General features: G+C 45.5%; 8 protein-coding genes and 1 non-coding gene across 12 annotated transcripts; 3 read left to right on the top strand and 6 right to left on the bottom strand.

Annotated features, from left to right (window-relative positions):
• The first annotated feature begins 553 nt into the window (after window positions 1-553).
• Window positions 554-16,852, top strand: LOC122622390 (chitin synthase chs-2). 3 transcript variants are annotated; one of them, XM_043800799.1, is made up of 11 exons: window positions 554-611; window positions 8,533-8,726; window positions 9,259-9,502; window positions 9,605-10,834; window positions 10,895-11,165; window positions 11,220-13,150; window positions 14,493-14,669; window positions 15,294-15,494; window positions 15,616-15,981; window positions 16,046-16,147; window positions 16,257-16,852. In XM_043800799.1, the coding sequence occupies exons 2-11, from the start codon at window positions 8,584-8,586 to the stop codon at window positions 16,434-16,436; spliced, it is 4,845 nt and encodes a 1,614-aa protein (XP_043656734.1). In that variant the 5' UTR covers window positions 554-611; window positions 8,533-8,583; the 3' UTR covers window positions 16,437-16,852. The 3 variants fall into 3 exon arrangements, with proteins under 3 accessions (XP_043656734.1, XP_043656733.1, XP_043656735.1); XM_043800798.1 differs by lacking the exon at window positions 14,493-14,669 and adding an exon at window positions 14,225-14,401; XM_043800800.1 differs by lacking the exons at window positions 554-611; window positions 14,493-14,669 and adding exons at window positions 5,415-5,495; window positions 14,225-14,401.
• Trnar-ucg lies at window positions 4,848-4,920 on the bottom strand. The gene has a single exon. It is a non-coding gene; the product is annotated as a tRNA-Arg (tRNA).
• LOC122622391 lies at window positions 5,402-6,585 on the top strand. 2 transcript variants are annotated; one of them, XM_043800801.1, is made up of 2 exons: window positions 5,402-5,495; window positions 5,554-6,585. In XM_043800801.1, the coding sequence occupies exon 2, from the start codon at window positions 5,679-5,681 to the stop codon at window positions 6,471-6,473; it is 795 nt and encodes a 264-aa protein (XP_043656736.1). In that variant the 5' UTR covers window positions 5,402-5,495; window positions 5,554-5,678; the 3' UTR covers window positions 6,474-6,585. The 2 variants fall into 2 exon arrangements, with proteins under 2 accessions (XP_043656736.1, XP_043656737.1); XM_043800802.1 differs by having other exon boundaries at window positions 5,434-5,495; window positions 5,566-6,585.
• A 262-nt stretch (window positions 16,853-17,114) lies between the features above and the next one.
• Window positions 17,115-18,281, bottom strand: LOC122621127 (neuroendocrine protein 7B2). The gene is made up of 2 exons (XM_043798886.1): window positions 18,138-18,281; window positions 17,115-18,078 (listed from the first exon to the last, which is right to left on the bottom strand). Exons 1-2 carry the CDS (start codon window positions 18,154-18,156, stop codon window positions 17,288-17,290), a joined length of 810 nt encoding a protein of 269 aa, XP_043654821.1. The 5' UTR covers window positions 18,157-18,281; the 3' UTR covers window positions 17,115-17,287.
• A 485-nt stretch (window positions 18,282-18,766) lies between these two features.
• LOC122621155 (transcription factor Ouib) lies at window positions 18,767-20,089 on the bottom strand. Its single transcript, XM_043798912.1, has 4 exons — window positions 19,905-20,089; window positions 19,198-19,841; window positions 19,021-19,134; window positions 18,767-18,966 (listed from the first exon to the last, which is right to left on the bottom strand). The coding sequence occupies exons 1-4, from the start codon at window positions 20,028-20,030 to the stop codon at window positions 18,834-18,836; spliced, it is 1,017 nt and encodes a 338-aa protein (XP_043654847.1). The 5' UTR covers window positions 20,031-20,089; the 3' UTR covers window positions 18,767-18,833.
• Window positions 20,090-20,713: 624 nt separating this feature from the next.
• Window positions 20,714-22,736, top strand: LOC122620712 (protein downstream neighbor of son homolog). Its single transcript, XM_043798309.1, has 3 exons — window positions 20,714-20,878; window positions 20,938-21,092; window positions 21,150-22,736. The coding sequence occupies exons 1-3, from the start codon at window positions 20,831-20,833 to the stop codon at window positions 22,639-22,641; spliced, it is 1,695 nt and encodes a 564-aa protein (XP_043654244.1). The 5' UTR covers window positions 20,714-20,830; the 3' UTR covers window positions 22,642-22,736.
• A 227-nt stretch (window positions 22,737-22,963) lies between these two features.
• Window positions 22,964-23,627, bottom strand: LOC122622705 (DNA-directed RNA polymerases I, II, and III subunit RPABC2). Its single transcript, XM_043801360.1, has 2 exons — window positions 23,453-23,627; window positions 22,964-23,389 (listed from the first exon to the last, which is right to left on the bottom strand). The coding sequence occupies exons 1-2, from the start codon at window positions 23,479-23,481 to the stop codon at window positions 23,023-23,025; spliced, it is 396 nt and encodes a 131-aa protein (XP_043657295.1). The 5' UTR covers window positions 23,482-23,627; the 3' UTR covers window positions 22,964-23,022.
• LOC122622703 lies at window positions 23,496-25,120 on the bottom strand. Its single transcript, XM_043801358.1, has 4 exons — window positions 24,988-25,120; window positions 23,892-24,929; window positions 23,767-23,833; window positions 23,496-23,636 (listed from the first exon to the last, which is right to left on the bottom strand). The coding sequence occupies exons 1-3, from the start codon at window positions 24,989-24,991 to the stop codon at window positions 23,793-23,795; spliced, it is 1,083 nt and encodes a 360-aa protein (XP_043657293.1). The 5' UTR covers window positions 24,992-25,120; the 3' UTR covers window positions 23,496-23,636; window positions 23,767-23,792.
• On the bottom strand, window positions 25,008-25,933 carry LOC122622704 (trithorax group protein osa). Its single transcript, XM_043801359.1, has 2 exons — window positions 25,823-25,933; window positions 25,008-25,763 (listed from the first exon to the last, which is right to left on the bottom strand). Exons 1-2 carry the CDS (start codon window positions 25,824-25,826, stop codon window positions 25,159-25,161), a joined length of 609 nt encoding a protein of 202 aa, XP_043657294.1. The 5' UTR covers window positions 25,827-25,933; the 3' UTR covers window positions 25,008-25,158.
• Between the last annotated feature and the right edge of the window lie 150 nt (window positions 25,934-26,083).

Below are 26,083 nucleotides of genomic sequence, written 5' to 3'. Positions count from 1 at the left end.
ATGTTGCGCATGGTCTAAACGGTAAACGCAATTCAGTTAATCATCAAGTGCCTCCAACTGCAGCGCGCTCTCTAAGCTTTTAAGATCTTTTCTCTCTTCTATCGGAATTTTAGATAAGCTTTAATATAAAACGCCTGCAGAAAGCGACCAAGAGGTAAAGAAAAAACAAGACGACCTCGAACAAAGTTGTCGCAACAACAAAAGAAATAAAGTCATGCAAACTAAAATACAGCACACATGCAGTGTGGGATGGAGTGGGAAACTGCCGAAAAAGGTGGTGAACATTCGAGAGCAATGGATGATTGTATAGGGATAAACTAGATAAACTTTCTCTTCTTTTTACAATAAAGAATATGCACCAGCAAATGCGCAATTATTTCGAGGACATGCTACCGAAACTGGAGAAAACAGGCGGCGGTAGTCACAGAACAAGAATAACAAGCTTAAGCGCTCATAAAAAATTCACTTCCAGCGGCAACGCGGCGACTGCGACTCCGCCAGCGGACGCTTCCAGTGGCAAAAACGAAAGACTTTAATTCAGTTTGGCGAAGACAACGAACCCGAATAGAGCTGCGCGGACGACGGCAGAAAAGAGAGAGTTTTACAAAACGGTACGTGCGCGCATGCGTGTTTCTGTGTGTGGCCAAATGCGAGTGTGTGTGTGTTTGGCCCAAAAGTTTAGTGCAGCAACAGCAACAATTACCAACCCACGGGCAAAGAGAAAGAGTTAATGAAAAGAAATCAAATACGAAATGAAGTTTTCAAATCAGTGGGCCACGCAGGCGAATCCGCTACCAGAAAAGGAAGAGAAAGGAAGTTGGCCAAGTCGCTAATCCGCGTGTAACAAGTGCCTGTGCTTGGAATTTGACTGTTATTATAGCCAACAAATCGTAGACACCTTCGCCTGGCCAAGTGGCTTACTCTCGCTATCTACGGATACTCATCGCCCTCAGCCGATCGCAAGAAAACAACGGTATAATTCTCATACCAGAAAAATACAGACATATCTGTATGTGAAAGTTACGGATCTCTTTCTATTCCGCTGACAGCCTCTCGCTTTTCATTTTTTTTTCATCTGCGGCTGCTTCTGCTGCTAACGGGTTTTGTTAGCAACACTTTTGCTTTTTACAGTCTGCATCCAATCTGTCTACTTAGCATTTCGGCGCTGGAAACAATTTGCGTTGTTTGCGGATCACAAAACCCGTTCACCGAAATCAAGCCACACACCCAAAATCCAGCAACTTGTTCAATAAATTATGATTAAATTAGTCAGCAGAGGAGAATCAGCATTAAGATTTCTTTGCAACTCAGTGGTTTTCGGAGGCTTTCACATGGAATTACCAGCGGGAAAGGTCACCTGGCGGCGGTTTTCACCTTGCTCAGCTCATTACTGACGAGTACGTCCACTCATCCGCTTGGCATTTCCAGCGAGATGCGCGCTCAGTCTGCAAGATTCTGTCCTTAAAACTCGAGGTCTCTTCTCTCGATTCTTCTCCCGCTTCTTGCTCATTTAAAGTTCGCTCATATTGTCGATTGGCGCGCCGAATAAAGCCTCTGCAAATATTCAATGTTTATTTGTTTTCTCTCCATATAGCAGGTAACTGTTGTTTGGAGTTATTAATCGAAGAGTTCAATCGCCAGTGTAAGAATACATTTAAAATTCAATGCTAATGTGGTTTATTTAAATTGATTTTAAAACTAGTCTAAAATAATTTAAAAATCTTTTTTGGCATTAAGCAGGCTATAACTTTTGTTGTACATATCCTACATCAGATTTTTAAATCCAATGCATAAAATGTGCCAAGCTGAAACCCAAAAAAAATGTGTCATTAAACATGACAACTCATCGGTCTGTGGATAATTCTTCCAAAACCAAAAATAAACCCATCAATGGGCGCTCAAATTAAAGCCCGAACAAAAGACAAATCATTCTCCGGTCTGAAAAGAAACCAAAAAAAACCCAAAAAATAAAGTGCCAGTCCGATTCAACTTAGCCATAACGTAAAATCCAAATATTAAGCACTACTGTGATTCATTTCACATAATCACAATACCTGAATTTAATCTTATACAATATTATTAAAAACAGTAAAGTTTTCTGATATTGAATGCTTTTAATTGGTTAGTCGCGTAAAGCAAAAAATGGGAAAATGTATTCACCAAAATCAGAGTGATTAACCCACAAGCCAAAAAAGTTTTCTTCATTGCAAGAGTATTACGGTAAAACAGTTTACAGTCAAACAGGATACCAAAAGGTGAATGAACTGAAAATTAAATGAAATGAGCTGAATGGGATGATTTAATTTATTTTATAAAAAAAATATAGAATGTTTGATGGAAAATATTAAAAACCACATTTTAAATAATTTCAAATGTTTCATCATTTTGGTATAAAGGTTACGTAAAAAATGTTGTTTTTAAGTTTTTTAAAAGGTTTTTTAAAAGTAGTTTTTTAAATATTTAGTCCAGACACTCTAATTCAGCATCTATTATCGGTGTATGTAAATTTTAAATTGTTAAACAATAAAAATGGTATAACTAAAACTTTAGGGCAGCGGCGTAAGCTCTCTTGATAGCTTGATAGGCGATATTTCGAGCTGGGCGCTATGCGCAGCTCCAAGATGGATCGTCTGGCATCCGCAGCCATAAATCATCCGGGTCGATAGCAGCTGGTGTTCCTGCAATCGGATTGCAGGTAACCTTCAAGAAATTATGGCTCTCCGTTGTGGCAAGCAGAAATCAATGGCTTAAGTAATCAATAGCCAATCCCAGCAAGCTGACCAGTGCGCTTTGAACCCACACCCATGGATGTCCCTCCCCGGATCTCCACTCCAAAACTTGTCCCGACTTGGCCATGTCACCAATTTACTCGCCGTTCGTTCCGGCTTGGTTCGCCTGCAATTTTTCTCATAATGCCTGCTTTTTCAGTCATATTGGCGCATATTTCTTGGCCGTACCTCGCTGGCTTTCCTGTTGTCCGCCGAAAACTGGTTGTCCGGCAATCGGCGATCGGCAAGAGTAGTAGGCAGCTGGTTGGCGGGGCCGCCGTTTTAACTAGATGGCTTAAGTGTAGCAATCAATTTGTGCGCCACTCCAAGCAGCAACAACTCCAGTTTGTATCTGAACCACTTCGGTATCTGAGCCCCAGTATCGCATAGACTTGGTTCGCTTATTGCTATAACATTTTTACAAGTTTCTGACTTTCACTTTTTTTGGTGTGTCTGGCTGGCAGTCCGCGCAGCACAAGTTTTAATTGTTTGCCTTCTTTGGCTTCTGATTAAGCTGGACAGCAAAACCAAAATATTCGGATGGATACATGCCTTTATCGGTGCACAAAATCAGTTTATGCAATACATACCTTGTAAATAAAGGTGGCACCTTTAAATCAAGGGGGACGATTTTTTTAGTTGCCGAGCTTGGGACAGTTCTTTTTAGACAATTCTGTGTTGCTTAATGCATTCAAGCATACAAATTTTACGTATACATATACATATATACGATCTTATAGAAAAGACCTTACTTTATACAATGTTTAAGTCTAAAAGTCCAAGCTTTTCAGACATAACAAAATTCAAGTGAAAATAGTTTTGCTGAATTTGAAATTTTGCAATTTTCTACGTTTTCTTTATCAGTGTATTTCAGCATTACCCGTTTGAAATTATTCTTCCGCAGCGATGGCTTTTGATATTTGGTCTAATAGGCATTCACTTCGCTTCTCTCCCGCCGCTGATCACTGCCCTCCCCCCATACCTCGTACGCCCCAGTCGCTAATGTGGTTAATACAACAGAATTAAAAAAATTATTAAATCGCTCAACGCCTGCAGCTGTGTCCCCTTGTCTACTTCGACGGGCAACACATAAGGTTGGCTCCACGCCCCCGAAGACCTACAGTTGGCCCGCTCCTGATTGCCGTCCTGTTCGACCGGTTGGCTATCGAAGGTCTGTGGCAGCCAACGAGAATATACACGAAAGTGTACTTTTCTTCGTCTCTGAAACTGAATAATCCTTTTGCGCTCAATCTCCGGCCCTGTGCGTTGATTCAACGCCCAACAACGATTCGACTTGAATGCCTAATGGAATTGGTAATTCGTTTTTTTCTTACGTGGGTCATATTTGGTATGGAGAGCACGTTTTTGTGTGTGGGTACAAGTACTCTAATGTTGAGGCTTGCTAGGGTCAAATAGGTTCACATCTTTCGGAGACTTACATGTTTCTTTAAATTTAAGCTATGCTCTTTTTTGACTAGCGAACTCATTAAATCGGACACCTCCAATTATGAAATAAGGCTGGGTTGTTTTTGGTTATTAAAATTTGCTTTTCTTGAATAAATCATATTGGTATTACGTTTTCAAAAAAAAACACTGTCACACAAAATAATTGATATATTAATGGTACGATCTTTTATCCAATCCCCAATATGTTAAAACATATCTATATTTATAGACACGCATATATCTAAGCTGTTACGTTTGAATAACATTTAAGCTACCATATTATTCAGCTTCAACCAAATAACTTAGCTTACAGATTGAATGACACGTATTTGAGCTAATTCACAGGTTCAACTGGCTCAAAGAATCATTTCTAGTGGATATTTGGAAGAATAGAAGAAGACGAGATTTCTGTTGGATATTTATTGACAGTTGTCGCCCAATCGGCTTTTGCTGAATTGTGTCCGATGGTTGCTCAATTGCCTTTTTTTCGAAAGTCAAAGTCCAAAGAAACTGGTTTTTATTGTATTTCAAAATACACAAGATGATTTTTGAGTACTTAAACAATGTAAAAGTAGTAGCTAAAAAAATTAGAACGGCCCACTCATTGCAAAAAGTGCATTTAGCTGTTAAAATCGACCGTGACAGGACTCGAACCTGCAATCTTCGGATTCGAAGTCCGACGCCTTATCCTTTAGGCCACACGGTCCGGTTGAAACGACACGTTTGTCCCTGCCCAATAAAGCACAAAATGAGCGCTACGAGGATACACTCCACCTCCGAGGATGTGTCAGTAAAAACCACCCTTGCCGGCATAAGCTTAAATTGTGCGTTCCTTTTTTTGTGTGGGAGTGGAAGGTCCCTTTGGGGTGGTTCATCCTGACGCAATGGTCGCGTTGTGCGCAGAATCCTCCACAACGGGACAGATGCAGTCCACAGCATCCCACATCGGTGCAAGCACTTCAGCTGGCTGCGATTTGGAAAATACCATTTCCAAAACTCAAAATCAATCCATCTATTTCCAAGTTGTCCTCCCATGTTATTTAATATCAATTTAGAACCACTATCTCTATCCTACTTGGTCCTTATTGTTTTTACTGCCTTGCAAACATACTAGCCATGATTGACCATTGGGTTTAATATAAAATTTCATTTTTAAGTATGCTACCTCCCTATTGTCACTTTTATAAGCCTTAACGACCTACAGCAGTAGGTAAAACACAATGTTTCTATTATAATACATAGTTCCCCTATAAAAATAGAAATCACAGAGGATATCTTTACGTTAGTCTTCTTTTTGGTTTCTGACCCTTAAACTTTCAACTTTGTAAAATTTGTCAAGTCAACTGTACAGATTCCGTGTAGCATTGCAATGCAATAAGGGGATCCAAATTTCGTGTCTTGTTCTTATGACTCCGTAAGATTATTGTGCAAACCGCCAATTCTGTCACTCTGTTCAATAAAGCCATGGTTGCGGTTACTGTGAAGAGGACACAAGCAGTAGGACCCACTTTTGAGGTCACCCAGCTGAGCTGCTTCAAACTGTCCACCAATCGGGGCGTTCAGCTGCCGCCGCTGATGATGAAGGGTCAGATCCGCCCGAATCAAGTGGAGAACGCCAGATTCCGGGTAGTCCTGGCCGATCGTCGTCCCCTCCGCCATCAACAATTCAACGCGCTGATAAGGCGGCTGGTGAAGTGCTTCATGTCGGAGGTGGAGATCACAAAGCGGCTACGGAAGGTAACCTCCAAGCGCCCCGCTAATCCGGGTGAGTTGCAGCTCATCCGCCACCTGGAGGCCCTACGTCGGCACTACGAGACGGAGCGATCCGTCTTGGTGGTGAAGCTCAGTCTGGACAGCCGGTTCAATCTGTGTGCTCCCTATGCCGCGAACCTTGGGGACGCCCAGCCAAGCAAGTCCAAAAAATCGCGAAAGAGCAATCCTCTCGAGACTCCTTCAAAGAACAACAATACTATACAAAAACCCACGAGTCGCAAGAACGAACATGACATACGAACAAGGCAGCGACAAAGTGGAGGATCCCTGCCCAATGTGTGCAATCATACCGTAACGCCTGGAAATCTGACATCGCGACTCATGGAGAAGCTCTACAGATTGGAGGAAACCTTTAAATCGTATTTTAAACGTCCCCAATTTAAAGAACCTTCTCCGGCCAATCAAAATTTATTGGTGTCAGTCAAAAATAATCTATCGGCTTCTTCTGACGTATTTTACGATTTTCCAGATATAGTTGTTTTTTAGACATGAAATAATATACTGCTTTTTGGGATTACAAGTTATTTTGACCTGCCAATTTCCATCGAAATTTGTGTGCCACGCCCACTCTAAAGCCCAAAGCGGAAAAATGTAAAAATTTCTTGTTCGCACTTCCACTAGCTGAGTAACGGGTATCTGAAAGTCGGGGAACTTGACTATAACGTTCTCTCTTGTTTTCCCTTTTACTCGTAGAATTGAAAATTCGTTGAAAAGTATGTAAGCGTCTCCGACCATATAAAGAATATATATATTCTTGATCAGATTCAATAGCGGAGTCGATCTGGCTGTGTCCGTCAGTCTGTCCGTCTGAGCGCCTCGATCTCAAAAACTATAAAAGCTAGAGTGTTGATATTAAGCATGCAGCGTCCAGAGACATACCCAAGCCGCCCAAAACTGCCGTGCCCAATCTTTTGGAAATTTTGAATATTTTTTTAATTTTGTTATTTGTTTCCACAATTTTTTCCAATATTCCAGAAAATTTTGAAATTTCTCGTTCGCACTTCCACTAGCTGAGTAACGGTAAGGGGTATCAGGTATCTGATAGCCGGGGAACTCGACTAAAGCATTCTCTTTTGTTATACCCGTTACTCGTAGAGTAAAAGGGTATACTAGATTCGTTGAAAAGTATGTAACAGGCAGAAGGAAGCGTTTCCGACCATATAAAGTATATATATTCTTGATCAGGATCAGTAGCCGAGTCGATCTGGCCATGTCCGTCTGTCCGTCCGTCTGTCTGTCCGTCTGTCTGTCCGTCCGTATGAACGTCGAGATCTCAGGAACTACAAAAGATAGAAAGTTGAGATTAAGCATACAGACTCCAGGGACATAGACGCAGCGCAAGTTTGTCGATTCATGTTGCCACGCCCACTCTAACGCCCACAAACCGCCTAAAACTGCCACGCCCACACTTTTGAAAAAGGTTTTGATATTTTTTCATTTTTGTATTAGTCTTGTAATTTTCTATCGATTTGCTGAAAAACTTTTTGCCACGCCCACTATAACGCCTACAAACCGCCAAAAACTGCCACGCCCACACTTTTGAAAAATGTTTTGATATTTTTTCATTTTTGTATTAGTCTTGTAAATTTTTATCGATTTCCCGAAAAACTTTTTGCCACGCCCACTCTAACGCCCACAAACCGCCAAAAACTCTCCTTCGCACTTCCAGTAGCTGAGTAACGGGTATCAGATAGTCGGGGAACTCGACTATAGCGTTCTCTCTTGTTTTTATTATAAGCACGGGAGTAACTGGATCATTAAATATTTAACATTGGGTTTTCTTGAATATAAATCTTTTTATCGCCTACAATACCAATTAAGAAACGTCTCCGATTTGCCTCTAACCATAAATATTGCGATCGGACGAGAATCTGGTACAAGGCCTTCATTGGCAGAACAATACGAGAAGTGCTGCAAACTGCGACGGCATTTCAAAGTAATCGTACCTAATTACCATAAAAAAAGAAGACCCAGGCAAGATCAGTCTCAGTTCCGTGCCACATGTGGAACAAGTGAGGCGAATCCGAGTCGCGGGTGAAGTAAGCTACTGGCGAAGCTCCATCCATTTCTTAAATAACTACACGCCGAAAGTTACAGAAGTGAAAGTGAAAAGATGATGAGAAAAATCCAGAAGCGCACGAAGCCATGCAAACATGTAAATTTAATCGCCTAGATGCACAAGCCATGAGTCACTAAATTCAATTTACACTGAAAAGAAATATATAACTGATCCATTTTTAAATTACCGCTATCCTATTTGTAATATTTCAGAATCCATACATTTCTTGCAAACACTTAAAGCAAATCACATCGAAACAAACGTATTTAGGAAATGCGTTCATGTAACAGAAGCGTTCAAGGTCGCTCTTGGGACTTGAATACATAAACCTAAACCGGTCTAAGGACGGAGTCAAAGGACGCCTGTCCTTGAGAGCCCAGTTCCTTGGCCATAAAGTGCTTGTCCATTAAAACTTGCTTATCGAACAACCGCAGACTGGGCTCAATTATAGTTCTTACCTCTCTTCTCTCCACCTAATCTTTGCAGCCGAACTTTGGCCACCCAATCCAAGATTGGGACTAGCACCAACCGTGGGAGATGTCTGCGATGCGGCATCGCCCGATGGCCCCTCCGGGCCAAGGAGCCGGAACGGGAACCGCCGGAGAGCAGGGCGACAGCGATGACAACAACTTTACCGATGACGAGAGCTCGCCACTCACTCATGACATCTATGGCGGCAGGTAGGTTTCTACTCCGGGCTTCGACCAGGTATTTCGGGACAAAAGTTTCTTTCAAGTGTATTGTGTTGGCCAACTACCAACTACTACGAGAGCGTATCAACAAAAAAGCTGTAATTAAACCAGCTGCGACCGCTATTGCTTAACAATCACTTTCGGAGCGGTTCGGTTAGGGGCGGAGTCGGGTCTATAAAGTGCCGGAAGTCAAGACCATCTAGTCGAGTGAGCAATGCCAATGCAGAGCTATGTGATCTGATCGGGTTACTTAAGTGCAAACGGCTAATATATGTAATACATACACTGCCATACTTCTACTCTTTTATTTGAATAATATTAAGTATTTATTTAATTCCAATGTAAAATGTTATAAATACTTTTTTATTCTTTAGTGTCACTTTAGGCAACTTGTTATAGAATATAGGTTTTGTAGGAGTCGAAATTCACATTCTAGATCATATGTTACATAATAACTGTATGGCCATTATTTCTATAAATCGCTCAGACACTTTTTAATTAAACCTCATTCAATTTTCAGCCAACGCACCATACAAGAGACGAAGGGTTGGGATGTTTTCCGGGATCCGCCGATCAAGATTGAGACCGGATCGACGGCAAACCTAGAGTGCTTAGAATTAACCGTAAAGATCTTAAAGATCTTCGCCTATGTGATTACGTTTATCATAGTTTTAACCGGTGGTGTCATCGCCAAGGGCACAATGCTCTTCATGACCTCGCAGGTGCGCAAGGATAAGAAGATGGAGTACTGCAACAAAGACTTGGTAAGATGATTAAACCTATCTATCAAAAATACAACCAAAACAGCAAGACTATTATGATCCTCATTCCATTTTAACTGGCCTTTTTTATGTGTTTTCCATAAGGGTCGGGACAAAAGCTTCGTGGTGCGGCTCCCAGAAGAGGAGCGAGTAGCCTGGATCTGGGCGCTGCTGATAGCCTACGCCCTTCCCGAGATCGGAGCCCTGATCCGATCCGTCCGCATCTGCTTCTTCAAGACCTTTAAGGTGCCGAAGACAGGGCACTTCCTGTTCGTCTGGCTGATGGAGAGTTTAAGCGCCGTGGGCATGGCACTGCTGATGTTCGTAGTTCTGCCCCAGATCGACGCTATCCAAGGCGCCATGCTGACCAATTGCCTGTGCGTGGTGCCGGGCATCTTTGGCCTCCTGTCGCGCACCTCCAAAGAGGGCAAGCGGTTTGTGAAGGTGATCATCGACCTGGCGGCGGTGACGGCCCAGGTTACAGGTCTGGTGATTTGGCCGCTACTGGAGAACCGCCGGGAGCTATGGGTTATCCCAGTGGCCTGTGTCATGATCTCGTGCGGCTGGTGGGAGAATTACGTATCGCCACTGTCCCCACTCGGCCTGGTTCGTGCTCTGGGTCGCATAAAGGAGGAGATGAAGTACACTCGCTACTTCTGTCACATATTTCTCTCCATCTGGAAGATCCTACTTTTCTTCACCGTCACACTGCTTATCTACTGGGCGCAAGGCGAGGAACCCGGCAATCTGTTCGCAATGTACGGAGACGCTTTTGGACCTCACAAGATCATAGTCTACGAACTGCCAGCGGGACTGGGCGGTGTGCTTCCAGATACCCTGGAGTCGGCCAACATTGACACCGTGGATGTGGATGCCGCTTACAATACAGTGGTGTATGTTCTGCTTCTACAGATTTTCGGCGCCTACTTGTGCTACATCTTCGGAAAATTCGCCTGCAAGATCCTTATCCAGGGATTCAGCTACGCGTTTCCCGTCAGTCTAACTGTTCCGCTCTCTGTCACTTTCCTGATCGCAGCCTGTGGAATCCGAATCGACGATCCCTGCTTCTTCCATGACACCATTCCAGACTACCTGTTCTTTACGAGCCCCTCAAACTTCCGGTTTAACAACTTCGTCACCGAGCAAATGGCGTGGGCCTGGATCCTTTGGCTCCTGAGTCAGACCTGGATAGCACTGCACATCTGGACTCCAAAGTGCGAGCGCCTGGCCACCACCGAAAAGCTGTTTGTCCAGCCCATGTACTCCTCTCTTCTGATCGATCAGTCGATGGCCCTCAACCGAAGGCGTGATGACCAGGCAGATGTAAAAACAGAGGTAAGTTTTCAACAGAGAATCTCGTTTAATCCGAAACAATACCTAATTCCTCTTTTACAGGATCTTTCGGAGATCGAAAAGGAAAAAGGCGATGAGTACTACGAGACTATTTCTGTGCACACGGATCGTTCCTCGGCACCCAACAAGCCATCGATTAAGTCCTCCGATAACATCACACGAATCTACTCCTGCGCGACTATGTGGCATGAGACGAAAGACGAGATGATAGAGTTCTTAAAGAGCATCATGCGAATGGACGAGGACCAGTGTGCTCGTCGTGTGGCTCAAAAGTATCTGAGGGTTCTCGATCCGGATTACTACGAATTTGAGAGTGAGTAAGATTGATAATCCAGTTAGAGGTTCAACAACCACAACTCCCTTGCAGCCCACATCTTCTTCGATGACGCCTTCGAAATCTCCGATCACAGCGACGACGATATCCAATGCAATCGCTTCGTCAAGCTTTTAATAGCCACCATGGACGAGGCTGCCTCCGAGATCCATCAGACCACGATCAGACTGCGTCCGCCAAAGAAGTACCCCACTCCGTACGGAGGCCGCCTGGTGTGGACCCTTCCGGGAAAGACCAAGTTCATTACGCACTTAAAGGACAAGGACCGCATTCGTCACAGAAAGCGTTGGTCTCAGGTGATGTACATGTACTACCTGCTAGGACATCGCCTCATGGAGCTGCCCATTTCGGTGGATCGCAAGGATGCGATTGCGGAAAACACCTACCTTCTGACCCTGGACGGAGACATTGACTTCAAGCCGAATGCGGTGACTCTTTTGGTGGATCTAATGAAGAAAAACAAGAACCTGGGTGCCGCCTGTGGTCGCATTCATCCCGTGGGATCGGGACCCATGGTTTGGTACCAGCTCTTCGAGTACGCAATAGGTCATTGGCTACAAAAGGCCACGGAGCACATGATTGGTTGCGTGCTGTGTTCACCTGGATGCTTTTCCCTGTTCAGGGGCAAGGCCCTCATGGATGACAATGTAATGAAGAAATACACTACGCGGTCGGATGAGGCTCGTCACTATGTCCAGTACGATCAGGGCGAAGATCGATGGTTGTGCACATTGCTTCTCCAGAGGGGATACCGAGTGGAGTATTCGGCTGCCAGTGATGCGTACACCCACTGTCCTGAGGGATTCAATGAGTTCTACAACCAGCGGCGCAGATGGGTGCCCTCGACCATTGCTAACATCATGGATCTGTTGGCGGATGCGAAGCGCACGATCAAAATCAATGATAACATTTCCCTGCTGTACATCTTCTACCAGATGATGTTGATGGGGGGAACTATCCTGGGCCCCGGAACCATTTTCCTTATGTTGGTGGGTGCCTTCGTCGCAGCTTTTCGCATCGACAACTGGACCTCCTTTCACTACAACATCGTGCCTATCCTGGCCTTCATGGTAATCTGCTTCACCTGTAAATCGAATATCCAGTTGTTCGTGGCCCAAGTCCTTTCGACGGCATATGCCTTGATCATGATGGCGGTGATTGTGGGTACGGCCTTGCAGTTGGGAGAGGATGGAATAGGCTCCCCTTCGGCCATTTTCCTGATATCGATGGTGGGCTCATTCTTCATAGCTGCATGTTTGCATCCACAAGAGTTCTGGTGCATTACATGCGGCCTAATCTATTTGCTATCCATTCCGTCCATGTACCTGCTGCTCATCTTGTACTCGATCATCAACCTGAACGTCGTCTCCTGGGGAACCCGCGAAGTAGTTGCTAAGAAAACCAAGAAAGAACTCGAGGCGGAGAAGAAGGCCACCGAGGAGGCTAAGAAGAGAGTGAAGCAGAAGAGCATGCTGAGCTTTCTTCAGAGTGGAATAGGGGATAATGGCGACGAGGAGGGCTCCGTGGAGTTCTCCCTGGCTGGGCTCTTTCGCTGCATATTCTGCACCCACGGAAAAACCTCCGATGAGAAACAGCAGCTGACTTCCATCGCGGAATCGCTAGACACGATCAAACATCGAATGGACACCATCGAGAGTGCTGTGGATCCCCACGGTCACCATGCCTCCAGACATGGAAGGAGGAGAACCACATCCAGTGGCTCCAAGGATCACCACTTGCTGACCTCGGTGGCGGAGAAGTCAGGCGATGAATCGGACGAGTCAGACTCAGACACTTCGGCAGAACCAAAGCAGGAGCGAGATTTTCTTACCAACCCCTACTGGATCGAGGATCCAGATGTCCGCAAGGGCGAAGTGGACTTCCTCTCCAGCACTGAAATCCAGTTCTGGAAGGATCTCATCGACCAGTATCTCTACCCTATCGACAACGATCCCGTGGAACAGGTACCCCTACATGTTATTTATTTTAAACTAAACATTTATTGTTGATGTAATGTGTATGTAGTATGTAATGTAATATTTTAAGCTGCTGTCAGTTTTCCTACCTCGTTCAGTAACGTCATAGATAGCACATATATATGTATACCCGTTACTCGTAGAGTAAAAGGGCAGAAGGAAGCGTTTCCGAACATATATTCTTGATAAGGAGCAATAGCCGAGTCGATCTGGCCATGTCCGTCTGTCCGTATGAACGTCGAGGAACTATAAAAGCTAGAATTAAGAGATTAAGCATGCAGACTCCAGAGACATAGACGCAGCGCAAGTTTGTCGATTCATGTTGCCACGCCCACTCTAACGCCCAAAAACCGGCCAAAGCTCCCACTCCCACACTTTTGAAAAATGTTTTAATATTTTTTTATTAGTCTTGTAAATTTCTATCGATAAAACTTTTTGCCACGCCCACCTTAACGCCCACAAACCGCCCAAAACTGCCACGCCCACTTTGGAAAAATGTTCTGATATTTTCAAAAATTTTTATATTCTTGTAAATATTTCTCGATTTTCCAAAAAACTATTTCTCACGCCCACTCTAACGCCCACAAACCGCCTAAAACGGTGAGTGCTGAAGTTTCTCTTCGCACTTCCACTAGCTGAGTGACGGGTATCAGATAGTCGGGGAACTCGACTATTGGTGCCGTAAATTTATCAATTATGCAGATCATAAACAACATGACTAAATAAGACTTAAATTTGAAAAGCAAAGGCTAGATATTTTTTTGCAAAATAAGAGAAATTAATTAATGTTGCAAAAGCAATTTCGAAGTTCATCGAATAAGTTAAATAGATATTTACTTTACCTTTATTTGTGGATAAAAAAGGTCTTTAAACAATATTAAATGTTACATATATATAGATATGTATGGTTAGCCATACAGGAATTCGTAAAGAGAATTTCCACTTCGGCCCGCCGAAGCCATCTTTGTTGTTAGCTGTGAGTATTTTCTCCGGAAAAACCCTCATTTTAAGAAAACCAAACATAACTTAACCCCATCGCCGGATCGGATAACGCTCTTGTAGGCCCGCATCGCTAAGGATCTGAAGGAGCTGCGCGACTCGTCGGTGTTCGCGTTCTTCATGATCAACGCGCTGTTCGTGCTGATCGTGTTCTTGCTGCAGCTGAACAAGGACAACATTCACGTGAAGTGGCCTTTTGGAGTGCGGACGAACATCACCTACGACGAGTCCACCCAGGAGGTAATTGCTGGTTTCAAGCAAAACTAACACAACTCTTTTGGTTTTTTTCTTTCTTTGGCACGATATGAATCCGAACTGAAACGAAATAAAGGCCCGCATTGCCTCCGACCTGATTGAGCTGCGAAACAAGTCGGTCTTTGCTTTTTTCATGGCCAACGCCTTGTTCGTGCTGATTGTCTTCTTGTTGCAACTGAACAAGGACAAGCTACACATTATTTGGCCGTTGGGCGTCAAAACCAACATTACCTATATCGAAGAGACATCTGAGGTTTATAAACAAGCTTTATTTGATGTTATACTACCACACACAACTGTCAGTGTCAGTGTTTGTCTTACCCTAAAACCTCCGGAGGGGTCCTCTAACTTCCTGCCTGTCCTCTGTTTCACTCTAAATGTTTAGTACCCTTCCCGTCCAACATGTCGCATCACCAAACAGCTAATGATGTTCCTTGTTCTCGGTACTCCCGTTTATTTTGTTAGACCCACTCTAATGGTTCAGGCTGTATCATACGAATACATCATGTAAAAACAACAGAACAACATCTTGGAATTTTCGCTGGTCTAATAGTTAGCCCTAAAATGAAAACACGGTAAACTGTAAGCAACATACATACAAGTCCCCTTCTGAGTAATCACTGTTCTGTACACTGTTTCGGCAAGCATGTTCATTGTTCCTCCGACATCAATATGTTCAATAAATTTATAAATATAAACCAGCCCGACATATAACATACCTCCCAAATGGTATCACACCTAAACCTCAACATGCCACAATCACCGACAACTGGTATTAAGATCAGCCATTATCAGCCAAACCAACCAAATCGTTCAGTGTCACTAACCCAAACCCAAGTCCTTCAGAGCCACGCTAATCGTATTACTTATCCTATAGGTGCACATCTCAAAGGAGTACCTTCAGCTAGAGCCCATTGGACTGGTATTCGTGTTCTTCTTTGCTCTTATTTTGATAATTCAGTTTACGGCCATGCTGTTCCATCGATTTGGAACCATTTCGCACATCTTGGCCTCAACTGAACTCAACTTCTGCAAGAAGAAGTCCGAGGATCTAACTCAGGATCAACTAATAGATAAAGTAGGTAGCTTGCAATTGACAAAGTCCTATGCATTAGAAATAATACAAATAATAAACAAATTATATAATATGATATATACATTTAAAAAAAAATACATGTATTCAATGTTCTATAATTCAGCATGCTGTGGAGATCGTCAAAAACTTGCAGAGGCTACAGGGAATCGATGGGGACTACGACAATGACTCCGGTTCCGGACCAGATCGCATAGCCAGACGGAAGACGATTCAAAATCTGGAGAAGGCGCGACAGCCGCGTCGCCAAATCGGCACCCTGGATGTGGCTTTCAAAAAGCGCTTCCTGAAACTCACTGCCGACGCAGAGAACAATCCGGCCACGCCCATTCTCACCCGCCGCCTCACAATGCGGGCGGAGACCATCCGGGCACTGGAAGTGCGCAAGAATTCAGTAATGGCGGAAAGGCGGAAGTCTGCCATGCAAACTCTGGGAGCGAAGAACGAATACGGGATTACGACTGGAGCACCGGTGAGATTACAAAAGCGTTTGAAGAAATTTGAGAAAAATGTATATAATTTCTTTATGTTTATAGACTAACAACAATGGAGCTCTGCCGAATCAGCGAAGCGCCCGCATTTCAAATGTAGGAATCAGCATCAAGGATGTATTTAATGTAAACGGCGGTGCTGCAGAGGTAAAAGCCAATTTATATAAAAATCTATTCATGAAATGATCATAACTCCTAATATTTATTTTATGTGATTATCGTATTCCCAATTCAACTTGTCCGCTTACTCTTGCAGCAAATTTACGGCTCGAATGGGGGCGGCACAATCAACCAGGGTTATGAGCACGTGATTGACGAGGACGGCGACGGCAACTCCCTGCGGCTGACCACCAGGAACCCGCATCCCCACCCGCATCACCAGGTCTCATGGGGCCAGAACACCAATGGCGGCGGCAACGGCACAGGCCGCCTATGAAGAACCCATACATCCTAGACGTAGTGCTAAGTTAGACCTAGGGACCTTGTTAACGAATTCCGCCTCTTTCCAGAAACTGCCTACTCTTAAGACTAAGCCAATACATAGAGTAATAGTCAGGAGGGATTGTGTTGAAAAGTATACATGGGGACGCGAGAGAGATCCAAGATATACTGGGGTTCAGGAGGGATCCTGGCGACACAACGAACATAATACTTAGCTAATCACACTGCCAGTACCAATGTATGCATGTGCGTGGGTCATCGCCCATTGTGGCAGCAACATTCATACAATGTACTATACTATCATTTCTTAGGTTATGTTTAAGTCAATCCCCGCGTGGATCCTTCAGGACACGGGGCCAGTGCATGCTGACTCAAAATACTCAACGTGGAGCTGATTCGCAGCTGAGTGCAGCAGAGAGATAATGATCTATTTATGCACTCGACTTTTCGAGAATAGTTTTTTAAAATATATAATGATTGATTTGATGAAATGTGAATATTTTGATACAACAAATAAATAGAAATAGATACAGAAGACATTGTGTCAATATTGTGTTAATATTTATCAAAGGCGGGTGCTACGAATATGATAAAGATAAGCTGAATCCGAACGCAAATTCGGTAGTTTTAACGGTACCCCAAGCCAATACGAATACTCCTATGTCTTCGGCTTAGAGCCCTGGTACTATACGAATAACTTTATTTGCGGGAAACGGGTAGAAACATTACTAGACTTCGCTTGCGGGACAACATTAATAACCAGCTATGATAGGTAATAGTATTAGACACCCATATGGAAAACGATGTAGGTATGGTCGTGTATGCTCAAAGAATAATCGAGCCAGCTTAGTGGAATAGAAGGTTGCCCTTCTTGGCGGCTATGGGCAAGCGATCGCCCTGGAGAAACGGGTTCATAACCGCGTCATCCAGACGAGGATCGGGCATCACTGGGTACCCGGCCTTCTTAACCAGGCTATTCACGTTGTTCAGGCTGTTCTCCTGGCCCATCTGCAGGATGTATTGCTCCACGGCGGAGTTCAGGTCACCCTTCTCGGAGCCGCTGTCAGCACTATCCTGTTCCGAGCAGTCGAACATATGCTCGTTATCGCAGGTGCAGTCCTGTGCGGCCTGGAACTCCCGACTGAAGATGGCCGTGTTTTCGAAGTCCACGATGCAGCTGCCACCTTGGGTCTCCATGTCATAGCCCTCGGGGCAAGGATTAGGAGGGTTGCAGTAAGCAGGCAGACCGGCGTCGTTTTTTACTATGGTAGGATACCTATTGGGACCCTCTCCCATTCCGCCGGAGATGAACTGGTGACCCCACAGGGAGCTGTGCTGCAGGAACTCGTGGTCCCTCAACGAAGGATGGGAGGCTGCTCCCGATCCCGATTGCAAGATGCAGTCGCTTCCCCCATCACACAGCCTCGCGTACTCCGATCGGGAGACAAGGTCCACATTGTCCTTGGAGCCAGCAGCTGCCTCGTTGCCAACGTCGTAGTAGCCCACCTGCATGTCGTTGTCCATGCGATTGAGCAGATCCGTCAGCAGGGCATCGGCCAAAATATCCTTGGAGCCATAGGACTGCACCTGGTAGCCACTTGAGGCGACCACAAGCATCGCAACCATCATGTGCACATCTTGAAAAACATAGACTGATCACCTGATCCTCCTATAAATATTATTTCAGTAGACTTACTTTGCGAACAGAACAACATATTGCGCGATTTCAACCGTACACGTAGGTGTTTGTTAAGGTATTGATTTTTCGGCTGCAGCTGCTCCGATTCCGTGTGTATACCAATGTGACGTAGGACTCTGTGGTTCGTGCGGCGGCTACCAGTTGAATTTGTGGAATATACAGAGCCCCAATCGAAGACCTCTATATAAGGCAGCTACAGCTGAAAGGACGCATGCGCCGTATTCGAAAGCTCTTTTAAGTTGGAGCTGTTCTTTAGAGGCCGAGAATTAGATTAGCGCCAAGCTGCTGGAGATGAGTTTTTCAGACCTCTTTGAACAATACTAGTATTAAATGCTAGAACAAAATAAAGAAAATTTAATCGCTAAGGGAAATATTATTTTCTTGAATTGAATTTTACAGAGCGGTTTACGGAAAATTCTTCCAATCATCCTACACCGTAATTGATTTAAGATTCAGCACTTTTAAAATTGCATTCCCACCTTAATTGAAAAGTATCAACATTTAGGCAAATGTAACGTGCTTGAAAGTAAAACAGAAGGAATTTTATTTTAAACAAATTAAAACTACAATTTGGAACACTTATAAAAAATAATATTCAGGTGGAATAAGTAAACTAGGCCATAAAACTAGGTAATAAAAATTGATTTATTTATTTTGACCTTAACATTTATTTATAAAAGCGGGTGGTGGTAATTAGGAGTAGGTTAACAATTCGCCCAACTCGAATTCATCCTGCATATATTTAGCGAAACGCTTGTGCGGTGCTGTTTTTGTATGGGCCACCAGATCCCTGCGAGTTATAAAATTCTTGTTGCAAGGCTCACACCTTAAAAGACACGAAATGAAGATATATGTTAACCCGTGCAAGTTGTGGCCTTACCTGAACTTCCGGTTTTCCTCTGAGTGTGTCACACAGTGGTTCTGCAATTCGGAAACGCTGCTGAAAATCATTCCGCATTCTAGGCATGGATAAGGTCTTTCGTTCTCATGGGCTCTGAAATTAAATTAAAAGTTGCAGAGAGGGCTCCACTTAGCATCTAACTTCCAGCATCCTTACTTGTCGTGCCGCAGCTTGGCCCCCAGAGCCGCGAAAACCTCGTTGCAGATGGCGCACTTGAACTTGCGCTGGGTTGAGTGACACTGGGCACGATGAAGCTTCAGCAGTGCCTTCTTATTGAATGACTCTGGGCACTCCGAGCAGGGGAAGAACTGGTTCATCTCCCGCCGATCTTGATGACCATTCAGATGCTCGTTGTACAGGTACTCGTCGTGGAACAGGGTCCCACACTCGTCGCAGATAAAGAAGTTTCTTCGCCTCTTGGCGGCCCGTTCCATATGCTGCTCCTGTAGATCCGCTTGGTGCGCTGCCTCTGCTGCTGCGATCGCCGAGGCCGCGGGGTCGTCATTCGGCTGGAATTCCTGTAGATCTTGGTGTCCTTCTAGATCTAGATCCTTCGTGCCTTGATAACACACGAACTGCTCGTCGTCCTCCGTCTTCAACTGATCCGCATCGATCATTTGCTCGTCCAGTGGTTCGGGACTCAGATCTATGTGAACAATGCTCTGATCCCTAGACTTCTTCCTGATCTCCAGCAGGTACTTTTGCGAGAAGATGCACCGCTCGCGGAACTTTGTGGCCAGGTCCAGCTCGGAGAAGCAGCGTTCGCAAACGAACTCCGGCAGTCCCTGGTTCCTTGTTAACTGGAGAAATCCAAGTTAATAACAAATGGTTTCAAATACGGAAGCTGATTCCAAACCACTTACCTCCACTCCCGTGATTAGCTTCAGTTGCTCCAGCAATCTTCCCCGCATGTACTTGAATATGTTGCGATCCCGCTTGTGACCCTTGATTTTGTTGGCGCAAATGCGGCAGACATCGGTAAGGCTCATTGTTTATCAAATTAATTTGTTTACGTATCACATAAAACGCAGCGACGGCCAGTGTTACCAGATGCTGAAACAGATTTTTGCCATCATGTTTTCGACCACCCCTTCCCATATGCATGGAAAAGCGATTTCGAAATCAACTAAATTTTTTAAAGCGTAATTGACATGATTTTATTATTATTTCTTAAAAAAGTATATCTACCTCATCATCTAAATATTAAGCTCAGACTTAACGCTTTTATTGGTTAAGCGTAATAACTTTACACTTTTCGAACGATTAAAAAATTCAAACAAAAACAAAGAGGATTTAAAGCTTTTTTAATATTTATATTTCTTTAAATGTTATTTAAGAATTTAAAAATTTATTGTGAGATTCTCACATCCATAATTCGAAGTCTAATTGCAATAGTATACAGAGTTCTGTTACTCTAAAATAGCGTTAGCCCTTGACATTTAAAAAAATATTGTTGCTTAAAAAAATATTTAAATTTTAATTTTTTAGTTTTGTTTACCAGTTTGTTAATTACATTTTCAGCTTGAGATAATAATATATTTTAAGTGACCAAATAACGAAGCGTTTAAAATTGTTCAAATGAAATTCGTTTTAGTTGTCGACTAACGATATTTTCGAGGGTTGAACATTGGCGAAAATAGCGAATAACGAGCTAATCAATCGAAAGATTTCACATCCCTAATTGCGCGCCTTAATTTTTGTGATATCTGCAAACGCTTCGAAGACTTCAAGTCCGCAAAGTACTTTAAGAATCCGTAAAGGTCCAGTGCAGGCAACTAAGCCATTGAGCATGTCCAGCGAAGCGAGTGTGGCTTCCAAATGGACGCGGCCAGATGACGTAGGTATGGATTCGGAGGAGCAACTGCCCGCCACTGATGTTATTGTTTCGTTTCCCAGTTCATCAAACTGCAGCGGCTTAAGCAGAAGAAGAACAAATTGGCCGCCCGCGTGAGCAACAACTATAGGCGGCCTGGACTTCAATTGGATGAGACGGATAAGAGCAAGCTACTAGAGGCTAAGCTCGCCCAGAAGCGAAAGAATCCCTTCGCGAAGTCAGTTTCTCTCTCTCTCTCTCTCCTGAAATCCCAATTACTCAATGCTTTCCCCAGATCCACAGATGATGCAAAGAAATTCTGCGTTGATCCGCACCTGCCGGGCCTCGAACCGGTGGCCACTGCCTCCTCCTGCTTTGTGCGGGAAACGCCCACGCGCCCGCCGCCCACCAAGTTCGTGCTCCAGAAATACGACCCCCAGGCCTTTGCCAAGCTCTTTCAGCAGCCCCAAATCAACGCTGAAGACGAAGATGACGCGGAGTTGGCCGCCCGGCAGAAGCACACCGCCCACCTACCCGTGGACTGGTCCCTGAAGACGAGGACCCGTTTCTTTTGTCCTACGGAGCTGCCGGCCATACAACTTAAGACCTCGCAGCTGGCCAGCGGACTCACCAGCTTTGTGCGCTGCATGGACCCGCAGCGGACGGAGAGCACGCTGGATATCTCGGACGCCACGCGGTTTAATCAATGTAACTACTACTGGCAGCATCCGCACCTGCCCTGGTTGACTCTCTTTCCGCGCACCGCCAAGGAGAACGTAGGCGTGGTGGTGGGTGAGCGGGAGCGCAAGGCTCTGGCGGAAGAGTGGGATTTCAGCTTCCGGGGACTATTCCAGCTGCTTCGTGCCCGCCAGTGCCCGTACTTCTACCTATGTGCCAACACCTTTACGGTGTTGTTCCGAGCTGCCGGAGTGGGCGGTCGGGCGGAGAGCCACGCCTTGGTCACGCCCTCGACTCGGGGAATGCGGCAAGCTCTCCGACAGGAGGGGATCGAGTTCAGCATGCCTCTTAAGAGCGAGACCAGTGGAAACGCTCACGACAACAGTTTTACCGAGGAGAGCTCATTGTGGCTAGATGCGGGGGATGATGCTTCTCCACCGGCCCAGGAAGACGAGGACGACGATGAGGACTGGCTGGAGAGCTTGGGAGTAGATGAGCGCGAGCTGCGACGTATTCAGTCCTCTCATGCCAGGAAGCAACAAGCTGCCGAAATGCGAGAGGACTTTAGCGACAACTCTCTGCTGCTGGTTGACGGAGTGGAATGCCAAGGCTTTTTTAGCTATCTCCTTAATGCCAAGAGTGCCATCAGCACAGTGGGCCGTCTGGCCGGAGTGCCTCCCACTCTGCTGTCGCCAGTGGCCTTTCCCAAGGCCACCATGCAGCACTTGGTTCCGCGGTCCAAGAAAGTGCGCCTAGACGGCGTCGACTACTTTAGCATAGATATAAAGGGCCTGATCCTACCTACATTCCTGCCCAGCGTGGCTGAGCTGCTGTCCGAGACGCGTCAGATGTTTAGCGCCACGCTGGCCAGTAACACCAATACTTTGGCCTTTAGCAAGGCCACACAAAAGCTGCTCGAGAGTCCGGAGACGCCCCAGTCAGATACAGAAGGAGAAGATGCCGCCGGGCAGGTCTTTGGCGAGCAGAATCTTTCGGAGTGTGGTCTACTGCCAGGAGTAGTGGGCTCGATTTGTCGCACTGGAAAGCATGCCGTCGGTCTTCTGGAGCGCGTTTGCTATCAAAGGGATGAGGGATATGCTTGGAGCTAGAAACCAAGGGTTCCTTACATATATGGGTTCGTGTTCAAAAGCAGCTGTTTTCTAAATATATACATTTGTTACGTGAAATAAAATATTGTACTAGAGTAGTGTGGTCTTATTGTTTAGTACTAAACGCATTGCAGCATGGATAATCATCGTCATTGGTGTGGTATTCATATATTAGTATAAAACAGGTTTAAAGCGAACAAATTTCATTAAAGATGAGCCATTAAGCCAACTATCGTGTACCTATTAGGAATGGTATGCAGGAAAAAGGGAGTATGTTGTCCATTGACATTCGTCATTACGGAGAATTCAACAAACACATATGTAGATTGTACTTAATCATAGTCGATTTGTTTTATTATGGATAAATGGGTTGAGTACTGGCTAATTGTCCACCATGATAAGCTCGTCGATGCTCCAGTCCTCGTAGGAGTGATCCGGCAGGTATCGGCGAATGATGATGGGAATTTTCTTTTGCTTGAGCTCCTTCATGGCTATCTGCAGGGGATCCGTTTCCCCGTCCAGCTCCACCATGATAGGTGCGCACATTGCGATCTGGAGCGCTCGTGTGCCCAGAACTCTTGCGCGCTCGTATTTCGTCATGTACTTGGTGGTGATTCGCTTGGACTTGGGTACACCTCCGCCACCCGCTCCGCCGGGAGCTATGATTTCGATGTTGTCCGCCTCCTCCTCCTGGTTAATGTCCTCGTCCACGTCCTCGTCGACATCGTCAAAGTCATCCCCGCCAACGCTGCAATTGGTTGAGTATGTAGTTAAAAGGTACGGTAATCATATATGTAACGCCAGCACTAACTCGTCGTTGTCGTAGTCTGCATCATCCATGACTGGTTTTCTGTTATTATAATCGAAATAAAATAATATAATGCGGCGTGTTTTGCACGCGAGGTCTTCTTCTTCCGCACTGTGATCTGCGGTTTCCAGCACTAAACACAGTGCGCAGCCCTACTAGTACTTCTCAAACTTTCAGGGCTGCATTTCTACCAAATGGAAAAGTGAATATATATCGAATAATTGTCAGTGCCGCGAATATTTGATATTGGAACGATAAAATGTAATAACTTAAGCCACACTTTTGTATGGCATTTAACAAACAATTGAAACACTTACTTATTAGTTTGTCCTATTTTGTCCCATCATCTATATGGACACTTAACGTAGTCGATCCCAGAATTTTCTTAATGGAAAATTGACAAATTAATCGGCTGAGCTCGGATACTTTGGAAATTACAAACCATATGATCGCGGTAAAGTTCTGGGATGATATTGACGCTGCAATTTCGCGGATGGGCGGGTTCTGGGTGGACATGCAGCGGGAGGGGATGAACAACCAGGGGGGTTCGATTCATACAAAGGGTGGTATGCCGGAGGGGGTCGTGATCCTGATGGGGAATATTTCGAGGGAGCCTGAGGACGAGCACATCCGGAATGAGTTTGTGGATGTCGATTGCCGGGTGAACTATTTGGAACTAAATATATTTTCTCGCGAGCTGGATATCCCGGTTCGTAATCGTAGTCTACGCAGGTGCGAATGGAGACGTTTCTTCTTCTGCCTGCGGGACCTCGATGGATAGCATCCCTATCGAAGCGATTCAGATCGAACTTGTCTAGAGGATCCACTTCCTGCAGACGCGTGCTTCTACGGGGATACGGATAGTAGGGATCATGGGGATCCTGGCAGTTTTCATTTATAGCGTGAACAGCGGGCTGAAAGGATCGTATGGAGTCGCTGTATGGAATCTCAGACTGTGGGTCTGGCTGTAAGAGAATTAGCTCCTCCAAAGCCCCTGCCGGTCTGGGCTGCTCCACTTTCTGATTCTCAGCATTGCATCTAGCACCAATGGAATGAAAGCACATCTGCTTCGTCTTCAGATGCTCAGGCACAGGGTATGCATCCGGATGGCACATCTGTATCCTCCGCCCCGCTTGTCCGCCATGTCCGTTGCCAGGACAGTTGCTAATGCATCTCTGCGGCTTGTTCCCGGAGGAGCAGCAAACCCGTTGCCTTCCAGGCTCCGTGGCTGAGGCACAGCAGCATCGCTGGCGAGGCTTAGTAGACGCAGATGAACATGGGCTTATTGTCGTTGGCGGAGAACAGCAGCACCGAGTTTCCGCACCAAGGATAGCCACGCCCTTCGGAGGCCTTTGTGAGCGGATCACGAAGCAGTGGCGACTGCGATTCCTCTCCGCATTCCGATGGCTTCCGTGGAATATGTCCTCCTCGCAGCAGGGTGACGACCTTCGACCCACTTGACCGGCGCTCGGACTGTTCCCTATCCGGAAGGAGATACTGATATATTAAACGGACACACGGCTACCTCTTTAACTTGCCCATTAGCGGTCACATTGGCTTTATTGACCCGGAAATCAGGGCAAAACTGGTAATTTGGCTATCCCGAAATTTGGGAGTTCTGTCATGTTGTGAGTGGTGTAGTAGTCTGTGTAGCCTGCTCCGTTGCGCCTGCTGGGATCTCAACGTTCTCCCGTGGCTCGACCTTAACATCACTGAATGACGCACTTCTTCTGCTTCTTCTGCCTCTTTTGCGATTGACAGTGACCGCAGGAGTTTTGGTTCTGGCTGTGGTGGCCATGATGCGGGCGATAGGGCTGCGGACCTCTGGGCACGCTCTGGCCACATGTCACGTTGGCGTAGGTGGGCTGGGCCATCGCCTGCTGCTGCTGGTGATTGGGGGGCGGGGCCACCGGCGGGGTGCAGTGGCACTCCATCTTAGCGGGTTTCTCGCGACAGTTGCAGCGGGTCTCCAGGACAGGCTGCTGCTCCCGCGGACCCCGGCTGCACGTAATGTGGTCCGCCTGAATGGAGGGCGGAGGGGGCCGGTTGCGGTTCTGGGTGCACGTGCACTCCACGGTGGGGGCTCCTCGGCTCTGATATAGGCTGCATGCTGCGGGTTCTCCTTGCAGCTGGGGCGAGTTAACCTGGCAGCCGCCAGCTCCTTGCCCCTGGGGACCCGGATAGGGACAGCTATTTGGCTGCTGCTGTGGCTGGTGAGCGTAAGAGGGGGGTGGGCGGTGGGGCGGCTGCTGTGGGGGCGAGGCTCCGCCGCTGGTGCCGCAGGGACAGTTGTTGCACTTGCCACACGGAGACGCTGCCGGCGGAAGGATTAGCGTTCTGTGGATGGCCATCTACAGTCCAATTGATACTCACACATTTTCTGAAAGTAAAGGTTTAGATGTAATTGGGGGGACACAGGCTTTCCTACAAGCTGGTAAAGCTAAACTGACAATTCTGGGTCGAGATCTCTAATCGGGTTTTACTGTTTTACTTACCTTTCCTAAGTGTATACCTTGCGTCCTCTATACTCGTTTGTGCCTAACAAAATTATAATATATTTAACTTCTGAAAATTGGTAACCATGTTTAAAGATTAAATTAAGGCCATTTACTGATTAACTGAATTTCAAACGTT

The sequence above is a fragment of the Drosophila teissieri genome, chromosome 3R (assembly GCF_016746235.2).
Source record: "Drosophila teissieri strain GT53w chromosome 3R, Prin_Dtei_1.1, whole genome shotgun sequence".
Lineage (NCBI taxonomy): Eukaryota > Metazoa > Arthropoda > Insecta > Diptera > Drosophilidae > Drosophila > Drosophila teissieri.
Note: the sequence above shows the minus strand (reverse complement) of the source record. Positions and strands in the feature narration are given on the sequence as shown.